Source organism: Erigeron canadensis, chromosome 7, assembly GCF_010389155.1.
Source record: "Erigeron canadensis isolate Cc75 chromosome 7, C_canadensis_v1, whole genome shotgun sequence".
NCBI classification, from domain to species: domain Eukaryota; kingdom Viridiplantae; phylum Streptophyta; class Magnoliopsida; order Asterales; family Asteraceae; genus Erigeron; species Erigeron canadensis.
In genome coordinates, this window is record NC_057767.1 from 32,230,883 (window position 1) to 32,246,891 (window position 16,009).

At 35.6% G+C, this 16,009-nt stretch overlaps 3 protein-coding genes across 3 annotated transcripts; all 3 read left to right on the forward strand.

Annotated features, from left to right (window-relative positions):
- The first annotated feature begins 465 nt into the window (after positions 1–465).
- Positions 466–4,748, forward strand: LOC122608578 (glutamate receptor 1.2-like). Its single transcript, XM_043781673.1, has 5 exons — positions 466–610; positions 809–2,046; positions 2,452–2,755; positions 3,103–3,473; positions 4,212–4,748. The coding sequence occupies exons 1-5, from the start codon at positions 466–468 to the stop codon at positions 4,554–4,556; spliced, it is 2,403 nt and encodes an 800-aa protein (XP_043637608.1). The 3' UTR covers positions 4,557–4,748.
- A 1,737-nt stretch (positions 4,749–6,485) lies between these two features.
- LOC122606611 (glutamate receptor 1.3-like) lies at positions 6,486–10,255 on the forward strand. The gene is made up of 5 exons (XM_043779455.1): positions 6,486–6,630; positions 6,885–8,125; positions 8,204–8,507; positions 8,808–9,178; positions 9,874–10,255. Exons 1-5 carry the CDS (start codon positions 6,486–6,488, stop codon positions 10,216–10,218), a joined length of 2,406 nt encoding a protein of 801 aa, XP_043635390.1. The 3' UTR covers positions 10,219–10,255.
- A 1,852-nt stretch (positions 10,256–12,107) lies between these two features.
- On the forward strand, positions 12,108–15,176 carry LOC122607350. Its single transcript, XM_043780306.1, has 2 exons — positions 12,108–13,264; positions 14,853–15,176. The coding sequence occupies exons 1-2, from the start codon at positions 12,218–12,220 to the stop codon at positions 15,012–15,014; spliced, it is 1,209 nt and encodes a 402-aa protein (XP_043636241.1). The 5' UTR covers positions 12,108–12,217; the 3' UTR covers positions 15,015–15,176.
- The last annotated feature ends 833 nt before the right edge of the window (positions 15,177–16,009 follow it).

Consider the following 16,009-nt stretch of genomic DNA (forward strand, 5'->3'; position numbering starts at 1 on the left):
ACCATTCCTCTCATATTCAATCTCTAATGTTACAACAGCCTTTTATTTCAGTTCAAATGTTTAGAATAGACTAAAGAATGCTGACCAACTTTAAAGTCAATAGTCAATAGCCAATAGCAATAACTTTATGGCTGCCCGAATCAATAATATACTGTAATCAACTAGCAATCGCAATCAGTGATTTGTGATGAAATCTAATTTGTATACTTCACATTGTTACTACAATCTATTTAAGTTCTTATTGTGATATGACTATTCTCTAATTACTTGGAACTTCCAACAGTGAAACTAATATTATTCATGAGGGCTGAATAAAACTTGAACTTTTTGCTTCCAATGGAAAATAGTAGGCCGAAGTACATTGCATTTTCCTTTCTGATATTGTTGTTGCTTAGCTTTCAAAGCGTTTTAACAGCGCATGGCAATCAATCTTATAAGGAAATGCAGGTGGGAGTGGTTCTTGACATGGGTACATGGGTCGGGAAAGTGGTTCATCGGTGCATTACCATGGCTATAGCTGACTTTTATGTAGCTAACCCTCACTACAAAACACGGATAGTTCTGAATACGAGAGATACCAAAGGAGAACCATTGCTTGCATTATCTGCTGGTGTGTATTGCTTCTTTTCCTTGTTTTATCATTGTGTGCTTATAAAGAAATATTTCCTTAGTCACTGTTAGTACAAATAAATGCATTATCTGCATAACCCCTGTTTTTTAAATATATTTGTTCATACTTCATATTGTTTATACTTCATTTCTATAAAGTCTATTCTTGCATACTAATATATTGCTCATTTGTGTTCAGCTCTTGATCTTTTGGAGAACACCAAAGTCCACGCAATATTAGTCCCCGACTCTACGGTTGAATCAAGATTTTTAGAGATTTTGGAAGAAAAAGATGACGTGCCAATTCTTTCGCTTTCAACAAGTCCTTTTTCCAATCAGAATCCTAAATTTCTTCAAATTGCACAAGATGAAATGACTCAATTTAAAGGCATTGCTACAATGATAAAATCTTTAAAACGGAAGAATGCCATTCTCATATGTGATGACACAGCAAATGGGAGAAAAATGGCTACTTATGTGGTTAGTGCTTTTCAAGAAACAAACATTCGTCTTGCATATACTAGTTTCCTGTCCACCTCAGCCAGCAATGACCAAATTCGGGAAGAGCTTTATAAACTTCAGGATATCCAAGCCACAGTGTTTGTTATCCATACATCGCCTTCTCTTTCATCCAATTTATTTTCCATGGCGAAAGAGTTAGGCATGATGGGTGAAGGATACATATGGATTGTAACCAGTAAAACTACAAACCATATAAATTTCATGGATGCTGAAACCATCGAGTCTATGCAAGGGGCAGTGGGTTTCAAAATATATATTCCAGAATCAGATGAGCTTCATAAGTTTAATTTGAAATGGAGAAAATATTATGAACTGAACCCCATCATGAAGTTTAAAGACATAAATAGTGATGGTATATGGGCTTATGATGCAGTTTATGCACTAGCAATGGCTGTTGAGAAGGTACAAAATTCAGTTATTGGCGCATCACTTCTAAACCAGATTTCAAGAACTAACTTTCATGGTTTAGGAGGTGAATTTAAGCTTGTGAATGGAAAAACCACCACAAAAGCAATGGAAGTTATAAATGTGATCGGGAAGGGTGATAGGAGGGTCGGGTTTTGGACAGATGGTGGTGAGTTTTCTAAAGAAATAAGAAAAACAGACTCGACTCCTAATAGTGGTCTGGAAAGTATCATTTGGCCGGGTGGGACTACAACTATTCCAACTCGTAGGATGCTACAAATGAATGGCAAGAAGCTGAGATTTCTTGTTCCTGATTTTGGTGGTTTCCCAAATTTAATAAAAATGGCTGTTAATCCCACGACAAACCTACCTACAGTGAGCGGATACTGTGGAGATGTTTTTAATGTTGCATTTAGTGCGCTTAAATGTGGAGTAGACATTGAATTTGTCCCATACCCTTATGAGGATGGAAGAACTTACAACGATATAATTAACAAAGTGTATCTTGAGGTATGTATTTTTTTCACTAAAGTTACACATTGGCAGATAGGTCTAAATGATATGGGGCTCATACATGTCACTTATAGAAAGGGTTGAAAAGGTCAGACCGGGTTGGGTTTTTCGCAAACACTTCATCCGTTGTTTTTCATATTCTGTCGCTCAAAAACATAACTCTTTCCAGTATAAGTTTAAAATTATGGATTTAAAGGTTTTATGCAATAACAATGAACGGTGGCGGTACAACCAAACTGGATTTCCCGTTACCAGCATATTTTTCTGTTTGATCCATATCAACCCATTACCAGTAAATTGGTCTAAACTATCAATTTCACCCAGATTTTATATATCAGCTTTACGTTGTCATACTATTTGTGAAAACTTGTCATAAATTTAAATGTTCAATTATTGTATTAGGAATTTGATGGTGCTGTTGGGGATATAACAATCACATCAAATAGAACTAAGTACGTTGACTTCACATTGCCCTTCAGTGATTTGGGAGTAGGCAAATTAGCACGAAATGCCAAGAAAGGCATGTGGATCTTTTTAAATCCTCTTAGGGCAGACCTTTGGTTCACTAGTGTTGGGCTCTGTCTCTTTTTGGGGTTTGTCATTTGGTTTATTGAACATCGTACAAACCAAGATTTTCAAGGTACAACAAGTCAGCAGATTGGAACAACCCTCTGGTTTTCCTTCTCGACCCTTGCTTATGCCCACCGTAAGCCTTCTAACTCTAATCTCAGTTTAGATAAAGATTTTGTTTGTACTGCACATCTTTGTTACAAACACCCAGACTATTTCAAACATTCTACTGTCAAATGTATTGATTGACTTGATTCTTATTATTTGATCTCAAATGGTCAAACATGCCAAATAAAAAGATTAACTTAAAAAAAAGGGGTCAAATTGATATAAAGTGTATGTTCATAATTTGATGCTAGCTTCTTTTACTTTTGAGAAAAATATCAGAAAAGTATTAAAGGACAACCCAGCCGCTCCCATCCCTTTATGACCCATCCCATTTGGATCTGTTCAACCAACGATTTTGTGATTGGAAAAATGCAGGGGAGAAGCTGCAAAGTAATTTGTCAAGATTTTTGGTCACTCTTTGGGTTTTTGTAGTGCTTGTGTTAACTTCAAGTTACACTGCAACATTAAGTTCACTTTTAACAGTACAACAAATTGCATTAAAGGATGGATCAGATCGATTCCAAAGTAGTACCGCGTTGGGAGGAGCTGTCTATAACAATGTAGGATTAACTGGTCGCATAGAGATAAAACTGTATGCACCTGATGCATATGCTAAAGCATTAGGAAATGAAAGAGTTAGTGCAATCATTGATGAGATCCTCTACATCAAAACAGTTCTTGCATTGTATCCATCTCCCGAGTTCTCCTTGGTTTCAACAGCATCGACCACTAACGGTTTTGGCTTTGTGAGTCTTCTACAATCCTTTTTGCTAGATATGAATAGATGGTTGGGGCTGGGGGTTAATGGATTAAAACATGTCAACTTTTGCTATGGATCGGAAATGGCTTGGGCAGGGTTGGGTTAACATGCAAACACATGCTTTTCCATCTCTTGTAGTTTCATCCATACCTTTTGTGGACCTTAAAACAAAGAATCTTTAAACTTTGTTTGACATTTTTTACCAATTATTCAGACAACGCAAGGTGAAAATATCCTTGTTGGTAATAATGATCTAATATGAATAGAACGTACAGTTTAAGAGCCTATATGTACTAGAAATAAACATCTAGACTATTATCAACCGTTCAGACCAATTCGGCCCATTCCATTTTGAACTATATATATTGCTCATTTTGTATAAACCACTAGCTGAATTTATCGTTGAGACCCAGACAGTTCTAGCCTAAATTTTATATTTACTTTTGATCAAACATAACTCAAAAATGCTCATTTGACCTTTTCCCTTCTAATTGATTTTATTGTTTGACCCGTTTGAGATATAACACACCCAAAGCCACTTGACTACCTCCCCTTTTCGCTACATTGTTGAATTAGCCCCTTTGAACTGATCCCCTTTAGAAAAATACTTTAATTACATCTGACCCGTTTCAAATTTAGCGCAACCTAACTTGACCCATCTAGATATATGTACATTTTTTATTCCTGCTGACTGCTTATATGCCTCATGTCGTTATGTTATCAGGTGTTCAAGAAGGGTTCACCGTTGACCATACAGATGTCGACTGAGATAGAAAAGCTGCGTGAAGATGGGGTGCTAAAGGCGTTGGAGAATAAATGGTTAAAACGTGAATCTTCAACGATATCCACAGACTTTTCCCTCCCTCCACCCACCATTTTGAATCTTTACAGGTTTCGGGGTCTGTTCCTTATAAGCGGGATGTCAATGGTTTTGGCGCTTTTGTTGTCTGTAGTTTATATTGTCCGAGAAAACTGGTATCGCAAAAGTAAGATGGAGATATTGAGGTCCATCTTAGGAAGATCTACCGTAATCCATTCACAAGATAGTGACATGGAATCAATTCCTTAAAATTTTCATATGGAGTTGAATACATTATATTTCTGGAAGTTGGGTCAAGAATATGTTTCTAGTATGTGTACAAGGATATAATTTATCGTTCAAATGTGTGTCTATGCTTTTGCTTTATCTAACTAAGTTTCTGAATGTAACTTTATGTACTACTGTAGCAAGGAAATGCTAAAGAAATGGAAATATAATTCACAACTGCCATAGTTTGTTTCCAAGTTGACTAATTACCATATTTTTCTAATTACCATGTTTTTCCTCATCTTTGATAATCAAATTTGTGACGGCCAGCATTTTTTTGCTGGTTTATCAAGATCTTTTGGCATTCTCTGGTGGGTTTTAGTTTTTCCCAGTGATTTCCGGTGTTCACTGATGATGGAGGGAACGAGGGTGATGAGATATTTAAGTAGAACTTGAGTAAGCCTTGAAAATGGTCTACAATTAAAGACCATGAACATAATAAGAACAAACCATATAACACTGTCAACATTAAGATAGATGTAACAATCAAGAGATTTGTTCTTCATTTGGAGCATTCCAATGATGACACTATGATACATGAGAATATCACATCACAACTTGCCTATATGTTTTTATCAAACTCTTCTTTTGTGGTAAATATAGTAAATAGGCCAACTTAGAATCACAAAAAAAAAAAAAAAAAAAAAAAAAATCATCTGGGGCATTTGCGTCTAATGATCCAGAAGGATAAATGCAGGGAACAAGTCCTCACTTGTGTTTGTGGCGTAGATACGCATGTTCTCATACACTTTTCAACTGGCAGATTCAAACTCTGTCACAAGAGTTTTCTGGCTCTGCCCCTGAAGTGTATCAAAATTTATCCAACTTGTCACGTTTTCTTATTTATCCAACCTTTCAAGTGGATCTTTACAGAATACATATATGCTAGTAAAGGACGAAGTATGTAAAAACAGTATATTAGAAGTATCTTATGTATTACAAGTTAAATATTATATTGGATTGGACATAAGTTTCCTTCACAAAAAACCAACTACAACTCGTCTGCCTGCTATCAATAAAAAAAGGGAAATGGAGGGAACCCTAGGCCCGGTACCACATTAAATACTCATCGACCCACCCTGTATGAGCTTATGATGCCAGTGAGATACTTTCACCTAATTTCCACATGATCTGGGCACCCCTAAGGATCGAACCAACGTGCTTCATCAGTAATGAGTATCACTCCATTTATGATGAATTGGTCGAAAGTCAAAAATGACATCTCAAGGAACAAAATGGAATTGTATATATACTGCATACATAATCACATGGATTCTCTTCCCTAGTATGATACAGTTTTTTCAAATTTTGACCAAATGATCAAAAATGAGGTTGGATTCAAATGTTTAAAACCCATGAACCATCTGTCATATTTTCTTTCTAAAGTTATAAGTAGAATATCATGACCATTTTTTTTTTGAACGGCAATATCATGACCATTTTGGTTTGACCAGATTTTCATTGAACCAATTTAATACCTTAGACTAATTATCAAGTCAATAATAATAGTTTCGTGGCTGACCAATTCTTAAGTCAATAGTCAATAATAATAGTTTCATGGTTGCCCGAATAAAAAAATCTACTAGCAATCAGCAATCTGTCATAAAAATCTCTGTAAATTTTGCATTATAACTCCAATTCGCTTACAGTTTTTTTTTTATTATGACATGACTTTATTTTTATTAGTTTTGTTAACTTCCAACAGAGTAGCTATTGCTTACTGATGAACCATCTGATATAATATTCATAAGAGTTGAATAAATTTTGGAACTTTTTTTTGCAATGGTCAGTAGTACTTCAAAGCAAACTGCATTTTCCCTTCTGGTGTTGGTGTTGTTAAGCTTTCCAAGCGTTATAACATCAAATGGAGATCAATCACATAAGAAGATGCAGGTGGGAGTGATTCTTGATATGGGTTCATGGGTCGGGAAAGTGGTTCATCGGTGCATTACCATGGCTATAGCTGACTTTTATGCAGCCAACCCACACTACACAACACGGATAGTTATTAATACGAAAGATACCAAAGGAGAACCACTGCTTGCATTATCTGCAGGTATGTATTTATATTTCCTTGCTTTCTTTTTTCAGTGTATGCTTAAATAAAAAGAGCCCTTGGTTGAATTAAGTGAGTCAAATTGCGTTACATTCCCTGCCAACCAAACAAGTGAGACATAAATTCCCTCTTAATAACAACTTGCCAACTAATGACCTTTGTTGTTTTTTGTACTCAATATTTGGAATATATTTTTTCCTTTATATTCATGATCATTGTTCTTGGATGATAATATATTGCTCATTGGTGTTCAGCGCTTGAGCTTTTGGAGAACACAAAAGTGCAGGCAATAATAGGTCCAGACGCTACAGTTGAGTCAAGATTCTTAGACCTTTTGGAACAAAAAGCTAATATACCATTTCTTTCGTTTGCAACAAGTACACTTTCCAATAAAAATCCTTATTTTCTTCAAATTGCACAAGATGAAGCCACTGAATTTAAAGGAATTGCTACAATGGTGCAATCTTTTAAATGGAAGAATGTCGTTCTTATCTGTGAAAACACTGCAAATGGAAGACAAATGGCTACTTATATGTTCAGTGCATTTCAAGAGAAAAATATCCCTGTTGCATATACTAGTCTGATTTCAACCTCTTACAGCAATGAACAAATCCGGGAAGAGCTTCATAGTCTTCAGAATATGCAAACCACAATGTTTGTTATCCACACATCGCCTTCTCTTTCATCCAAGCTATTTTTCATGGCAAAAGAGGTAGGCATGATGGGTGAAGGATATGTATGGATTGTAACGAGTAAAACTACAAACCATATAAATTTCATGGATGCTGAAACCATCAAGTCCATGCAAGGGGCAGTGGGTTTCAAATCATATTTTCCGAAATCAGATGAGCTTCGTAAGTTTAATTCAAAATGGAGAAAAGAATATCATGATTTGAACCCCATAATGGAGATGAAAGAGATAGATAGTAATGGTATATGGGCTTATGATGCCGTTTATGCATTAGCAATGGCTGTTGAGAAGGTGCAAACGACAGTTATGGGTACATCTCTTCTAGATCAGATTTCAAAAACTAACTTTCATGGTTTAGGTGGTGATTTTAAGCTTATGAATGGTAAGCCTATCTCAAAAGCCATAGAAATCATAAATGTAATCGGGAAGGGCGATAGGAGGGTCGGGTTTTGGATGGTTGATGGTGAGTTTGTTAAAGAGATAGGAAAAACAAATTTGTTTTCTAATAGGGGCCTGGAAAGTATCATCTGGCCGGGTGGAACTGCAACTATTCCAACCCATAGGATGCTACAAATGAATGGCAAGAAGCTGAGATTCCTGGTTCCTGTTTTTGGTGCATTTCCCAGTTTAATTCAAATGGCTGTTGATCCCACAACTAATCGCCCAACTGTCAGCGGGTTTTGTGGAGATGTTTTCAATGTTGCATATAATGCCTTAACCTATGGAGTAGAGATTGAATTTGTCCCATACCTCTATGAGCATGGAAGGACTTACGGTGATCTAATTGACAAAGTCTATCTCGAGGTATGGATGATTATCACATTCCTCCTTTCATGTACTAGAAACGTTTCATAACTTATCAAAGTTCAATTAATGTAACAGGGGTATGATGGTGCTATTGGGGATATAACAATCACATCAAATAGAAGTCATTACGTTGACTTCACATTCCCCTTCAGTGATATGGGAGTAGGCACAATAGCACAAAATGGCAAGAAAAGCATGTGGATCTTTTTAAGTCCTCTTAGTGCAGACCTTTGGTTCACCAGTGCTGGTTTTTTTCTCTTTTTGGGATTTGTCATTTGGTTTATTGAACATCGTACAAACGAAGAGTTTCAAGGTTCAACAAAACAGCAGATTGGAACAACCCTCTGGTTTGCCTTTTCCACCCTTGTTTACGCTCACCGTAAGCTCCCTAACTCTGATCTCTATTTAGTTAAAGATATTTTGGTTAATCATTAGGAGTTCAAATAACATTTTTCCACTACTAAATAACTACTGTATACAATCTGCGATACTAATAATTTTTCCAAAAAATGGAAGTTTTGGTGAAAAATGTATTCGGTCAAGCTAGCACCTTCCTGTTCCGTTTTGATCGGTACTGTTAACTATTTTGACCCCTTAACAAACCTGCCTGAGCCACTTTTGCAACTATAGCTGAATCTTAGATCTGTTTCAAAACTGATTTGGTGATTGGATAATGCAGGAGAGAAGCTGCAGAGTAATTTGTCAAGATTTGTCGTCATAATATGGCTTTTTGTAGTGCTTGTACTAACGTCAAGTTATACTGCAACATTAAGTTCACTTCTAACTGTACAACAGATCGCATCGAAGGGGGGAGAGGTCCAATTCCAAAGTATTTCCCATGTTGGAGTACCCGTCTTTAACAATGTACAACTCACTAAGGGCGTAATGACACCACTATTTTCACCTGGTGATTACGTTCAAGCATTAAGAAGTAGAAAAGTTAGTGCCATCAGTGATGAGATCCTCTACATCAAATCAGTCCTTGCATTGTATTCAGCTGCCGAGTTCTCCTTGGTTTCAACAGCATCAACCACAAACGGTTTTGGTATTGTGAGTTTTCACTTTCTATAACCATTTTTTGCTGTAGGTGAAAAGATGGTCAGGTTGGGTAATGAACAGTTGAAACAGGTCATCTAATATGGATGGAAATGGACAGGGCCGGGCTGGGTTAAGATGCAAAACAAGTTTTTCTGCATTTTTATACATTTACAAAAATTGTTATTATAATTTTGATCTAATCTATATCTTCTATATACTAATATATAAAGCATTTACCCGTGGTCTTAGAATTTGTAATTTTAAGAACATCAAATTGCCAACTTGTTTTTCACTTAATAGTTGGTATTCATTAGATAGTCAATTTTTAATAGACCTCTCTAACATCACTACCGTTGACCACTATCAAAATCTGGCGGTCAGCAAAGTCTGGTGCCGTTACCCACAGCCGGCCCCCTTCTTTGACAGTTTTGTGTTTTTTAATCTTAAAAAGTTATGAAACTATTCAATCTCCATGCATTGCGCTGATACAATTCTAACACAAATAAAACAAAGTACAAGTTCTTTGTGCTAGATATCTTCCGGAGAATTTAATCTATTTGATCTATTTGACCGAATCTAGTTAATTTTTTTGTTTGACCTGTCTGAAATAAAGAACCACCTCAAGCCATTTGACCACTTCCATTCAACAAAACTCTTTAATTACCATTGACCTTGAAACTAAACACAACTTAACTTCGATGATGCAGGTGTTCCAGAAGGGTTCACCATTGACCACAAAGATGTCAAGTCAGATAGCAAAGCTGCGTGGAGACGGGACACTAAAGGCATTGGAGGATAAATGGTTAAAACAACAATCTTCAATGATATTGTCAAAGGATTTATCTACCCCTCCACCTACTATTTTGAATCTTAATGGGTTTGGAGGTTTGTTCCTTATAAGTGGCACGTCAATGGTCTTGGCGCTATTGATATCAATAGTATATATTCTACGTAAAACTTTGTGGAAACGTAAGCTGGAGATAATGAGGTCCCTCTTACGAAGATCTCCCGAAATACATCCACAAGATAATGATGTAGAACCACGTGTTTAACATTTTTAAACAGAGTTGAATACCTTATATAACTTGAAATTGGGTTAACAAGTTGAACTTCATGTGGTAACATAGCATAGTAGTACGAAATACTCATAGTAAATAAACAGAAAGAGCTAATTGATTAACTTGGCCAAGTTAATGTATAATTTTACTTTCTTTAACTGGGTCTGTAAAGATAGCTTCATCACTTCATGTACTAATGTAACAAGGAAGTTATAATTTAATAGAAACCTAATGCAAAACCATCAAAGTTTGTTTCCAAATTGAGTTGGTTCTAGTGTGGTATTTGAAATGGCTTATCAACCGTTATATAGGTGGAGGGGTAAATGGTTTAGACCTTTCTGACCCTCCACCAAGACCTCGAATCTCTACAAGGTCCGGGGTTTGTTCCTTGTAATCCGGCTGTCTATGGTCTTATCGCTTTTCATGTCCGTAGTTTTTATACTTCATGGAGCGCAAAAGTAAGATGGAATATGGAACCAACTGCTAAACTCTTCCATGTGAAGTAGAGTACATTTTCAAGTAGGTTTTGCTATATTTATATTGAACATATTGTGCTAGTGTGTAACAATGAAATATGTTGTAAAGCTGAGATTTTCATGTGGATTTGTAAACATAACTTCATGTACTCATGAAAATAACTCTAAAATACCTTAGTTAAACTTACATATCAAGGTACAATATGATGATCACTTGAACATATAATTTATTATATGATGGAAAAACATATTTAAGAATAGAATCCAAAGGTAAAGAAAATGGAAACAAAACAAAACTATGTTGTAAGATTAAAGAAAATGGAGAGTTATAAATAACCTCATCGATACATACAAAATATAGTTCTTTTTAAGAAATAAATCTCTCAAACATAATGAAAAGATATGATGCACCGAAACTCCAAACAAGTAGCCGTTCTCGTTTCGGAAACTCCATCGGAACGGAAACTCGTACGAAACGCGTATGAAACGTTTCCTTGAAGTTTCCATATATACCGAAACGTTTCTGTGAAACTTTCATACCGAATCTAATTAATATTAGGGTTTCAATGAGCTTTCTATATTCTAAGAACGACTGCCATCTTGAGATTATGCATACCTCAAACACAAACCAACCACATTATACAATTGGGATCACCATTAGACTTTTTTAATTCCAAAAAAGCTTAGTAAAAATTTAATCTGTGATCACTGATGACCATTTCTCTATATAAAATCAATATATTTTTATTATTTTTTATTTTTTATTGTCGTATCTTTGCCGTACCCGTATCCTAAATTTTTCAGTTTTACTGTTTCCCGTACCCGTATCGTTCTCATGCCCGTTTGCCGTATCCGTTTCGGTGCTACATATCATATATCCATCTAATATTTATTCATAAATAAAATATAAAATCTATAGAAAGGGTATATTCCAATTTCCAACAGCATACAAGAATAATTCATATAACCTTTTCATTAACTTTTCATGTGACAACATAATAAATTAATCGTTTACATAATAATCAAAGGACAAAAAAAAAATGGTATTGTATATTTCAATTTTATGACCTAACTACTCGTATTCAATATTGACCTCGTCATAACGTTATCGTGTACTCCGTCCGTCCCATTTTAGTTGTCCTGTTGACTAACTTTGACTGTAAATAACTTTGTTTGTATTATATAGTAGTCGATGAAACTTATATGAACGAAAAGTACATAAAAACTCCAATTCATTCTTATATTTTATACCAAGTGTTATATAACAAAAACAAAATTATTTCGGTCAAAGTTAGTCAATATATGATAATTAAAACGGGACGAAGAGAATATTTTTCAATCTAATTTTAATTTTTAATTTTAATTTCTAATTCCGCGATCGGAAGGGTGTTTGCAAATTGATTTCCAGTAAATAAATAATAAAAATAAAAAACCCTAGAAAATCAAATCACCCTCAACTCATATCCCCTAATTTATGTGAATCTTTCTATTTTCCTATCTTTCTTCTAATCATATCAATGGATTCCTTGGTAGCTACTTATGCATCATCTTCAGATGAAGAAGATGAACAACAAGACATTCAACCCAAACAACAAAACCCATCAACAAAATCTGGCCCAAATCCTTTCACATCTCTCCCACCACCCAAATCACAAAAACCCACTTCTCTGTTTTCAAAGCTTCCTCAACCCAAATCAGAAATTTCTGACCCATTTTCAGTAAACCCTAAAAAACCCAAAAAAGTTGTCACCTTTCATCCACCCATTATCAAGAAACCTGTTCTTGATGATGATGAAGATGATGATGATGATGATAAACAAGTGAAAAAAGATAGCTTTTTACCTCAAGAAGCACCTTCTGTGATGGCTTTTATATCGAGTATGGCTGCCCCAAGAAACTCGGGCTCTCTCGGGTCTTTGCAGACGTCTGCAGGTACGGGCAGACGGTCGATTTTAGAAGCCGGTGTGTCTAATTCGAATGCGGGTAATTTGGGTAAGGATAGTCTTGATAATAATAATAGTGCTAATAGTTCAAATGTTAATTTGTATGCTAATACGGTTGAAACGAATGTGGAATATGCAAGTTATGATTATGGTGTGGGTACGGGTCATTCGGGTTATGGGCCAGCTGCTCCTGGAAGTGATGATAATGTCAGTTATAGTGGTTATGAGAATGTGGTTACGGGTCATTCGGGTTATGGGCCAGCTGCTCCTGTAAGCGATGATAATGCGGGTTATAGTGGTTATGAGAATGTGGGTACGGGTCATTCAGGTTATGGGCCAGCTGCTCCTGCGAATGATGGTAATGTGGGTTATAGTGGTTATGAGGCTTATAGTGATTACGGGCAGTATGAGAGTAAATGGGTGGATCGGTCAGGTGGGTATGTGGAGCCAGAGGTTTCGGTGGCGCAAGCTATTCAAAATGTGGCGAGGGTACCGGGAAAGAGAGGTAGGAATGAGATACCTCAGGAAGTGATTGAGGTTAGTCAAGATGACTTGATGAAGAATCGGCCACGAGAGGATCAAACTAAAGCAACTGGGATCGCATTCGGGCCTGCATATCAGGTAATCAATTACTCTTTGTTAAAAAGCAGTCATGTTAATAGTACTTTTATGCGCGAAGTTATTAAATTTAATCGCATTGTATATGCTTCCAAGTCGCATAAAAGTATTGATGTGCTGATTATAATGCAAGCTTGCAAATGTAGTTAAATGCCTTAGACTGTATTTGTCATCTAGATTGGTCCATGTGTGGTTTTACCTGTGTTAGATAACAGATGATGATTGTATATAGCTTACGAAGACTTGACTGATGTTATATAAAATATGCAATAGATGGTGAATTTGCTCCAGTGTTCTGCGTTTGCTGATTCCTCTGAACTAACCAAACTGTTAGGAAGTTGGCTAGTCTAGGAGTTGTGGACATAAGTCATTTTGATACATGGATATAATGTGCTAAATTACAGATTTGAAGCATGTCTAGTATTTTGAAGATGACCCCTTTCTCAATTATCAGTGAACTAAAGCTGTTATGTATTTTAAGAAGATGCTTTTTTGAGTAAAGGGTTGTTTTACCCCAATTAACTTATTTTAAGAAGATGCTTTTACAAATATTAAGAAACCACGCTTCACTGAAGCATATAAATATAAGAAGCATTTAGGTGATTAAAGATCACTTGAAGGTCTGCATGTCACCAGTCTCCACATTAGATATTAAACATGGTATTGGAGTTGGAATGAATTTGGGTTGCTAAACCTGAACTTAATTCATCACAGTTTTGGAAGTATGATTTATGTTGATTTTTAGATGTCTTTGCAAAAGTTAAGGTTTAGAGGTTTTAGATGAGGTTCGAGTGCTAGAGATATGATATATGTGAGTTGAATATTGCAATTGCTCTTATATTGCATTGGTATAGAACACATGTCTAAAGGTGACTACGATGTTTCAATTGTATGACTACTATGCTTAGCTTTAACTTCTCGAGCCTAAGCAGAGACCATAGTTAAATATAATCAAATTTATTTGCGTCCAACAAAAGGCTGATTGTTTGTGACTCTATTGTTTTACGATAGATGAATTGTGCGTAGCATACAGAGTTTGTTGTATACTTGAATGATGTTGTTTTTTGTATAATGTGTATCAGAGGTTAGATTTGTCTAGCACTTACTGAATTGACCAAACAGCCTAGGCAGTTTTCGAGTTTAGGATTCATGGAGACAAGTCACTTTGAAAAATGGACATAAGATGCTAATTCATATCATAGTTAAAAGATTGAAAGCGGTAGATTAGCAAACTAAGATCGTGTAGTATTTTGAAGGCCTTCTCGGTTATTAGTGAACTAAAATTAGGTGGTATTTTCTAGTATATGTTTTTTTCACAAATTTTAAGAAAGCATTCTTCACTGTATGTCTGTATCTTATAAAGATGAGAAACAGCTTGGAGAAAAGGTCATTTATACATGTTCAAAACACATTATATCGAACAGTATATCAATTAACCTTGATTGTATTATTCATATTACTCTTCAGTTTTGAAAGATCAGATGAGGGCACATTCGACTAATCTGTATCTACTTCCATAAAAGTGTCCAAAAGATATGTTAGTAAGCACTTTCTAGATTATTTATGGATTATCTGTTTCGATTGCTTGCAGTCAACTTCTTCAACCAAGGGGAAAATATCAAAGATGCACAAGAGGAAACATCAGATTGGAACTTTATACTTCGATATGAAATCAAAAGAAATGGAACTCGCAGAACGCCGCTCTAGAGGATTTCTCACCAAAGCAGAAACACATGCCAAGTATGGATGGTGAGCTTGTTATTGTATTTTTATAAGTCTACAGAGCAAAAAGACTTGATTGCCTGCAACCTTCATTTTACAGTTCTTCTCCGTATGTTGATTTCACTTGTAAACTTTTCACTTTTAAATGAAGAAGTTACAAAGATTCTTTGCCTTTTTGCAAAGTTGTATACCATTATTGTTTCTTGGTAGATGTTTTAAGTAGTAATCACTTGTGATATGTGCATGATCATAGCTTATAAGTTGTCAGGTCAATACTCTAATGATATAAGGATCTCATGGGCTCGGAATGAATCGGTTCCTGTCCTGAGTTTTTGGTTGATGGGTTTTGAAATCAAGTCCAGGAATAAACTCGCGGACGCAAACCCAAGGAGGGGGTAGATATTATAACCCCTTTTGTGTCTCGTACTGCCTCCTTGAAAGTTGATATGACTACGATTATTTTCCAAGTCTCGGTCTTCAAGACAACTTGTCACTTTTTGCTCTGTGCCCTGCTCATTCTCGTCACAATTGAATTGCATTCTATCATTCTTCGTTGAGGTATAGCTGCCTCCTTACCTCCTGTATGCGTATGATTATTACTTTATTAGAAATAGAAAAAAAGTACATGTGCTTACAATTGACCATTTGAACTGCCAATCTGCATTAGTCAACTCGAGGTATTCTTCTACTTTCAGCAAAGTTTTTTTTTTTTTAGGTTCTGAAATTTTGCAGGATGTATAAAAATTCTCTAGTAAAGTCTGAATTTAAGAAGTTCAAGTTTTTTTTTTTTTTTTACCGATTTTGGTTTCTGACTTTTGGTTCACCGTATATTAATTTATGGGTATGATTATGTTAAATGTTTCATGTTTGGCCTGGGATTTGCTGTTCTGAAAAGCTAAAAAGATAAATGATGCCAATAAATTTTAGCTTATGAGGGCTACTCTGTTTATGTTGATTGTGAACTTGTATAGTTAGCAAGCATAACAGTTGCATAGACTTTTTGAACTAGTTGACCAGCAGACTTCT

Bases quoted from the DNA above. Each gene is read 5' to 3' on its own strand.
- LOC122606611 (XM_043779455.1), top strand. From the start codon at position 6,486: ATGGGTTCATGGGTCGGGAAAGTGGTTCATCGGTGCATTACCATGGCT. The intron at 6,631-6,884 runs GTATGTATTTAT...ATTGGTGTTCAG, and splicing joins ACTGCTTGCATTATCTGCAG to CGCTTGAGCTTTTGGAGAAC. The intron at 8,508-8,807 runs GTAAGCTCCCTA...TGGATAATGCAG, and splicing joins CACCCTTGTTTACGCTCACC to GAGAGAAGCTGCAGAGTAAT.
- LOC122608578 (XM_043781673.1), top strand. From the start codon at position 466: ATGGGTACATGGGTCGGGAAAGTGGTTCATCGGTGCATTACCATGGCT. The intron at 611-808 runs GTGTGTATTGCT...ATTTGTGTTCAG, and splicing joins ATTGCTTGCATTATCTGCTG to CTCTTGATCTTTTGGAGAAC. The intron at 2,756-3,102 runs GTAAGCCTTCTA...GGAAAAATGCAG, and splicing joins GACCCTTGCTTATGCCCACC to GGGAGAAGCTGCAAAGTAAT.
- LOC122607350 (XM_043780306.1), top strand. From the start codon at position 12,218: ATGGATTCCTTGGTAGCTACTTATGCATCATCTTCAGATGAAGAAGAT. The intron at 13,265-14,852 runs GTAATCAATTAC...GATTGCTTGCAG, and splicing joins CATTCGGGCCTGCATATCAG to TCAACTTCTTCAACCAAGGG.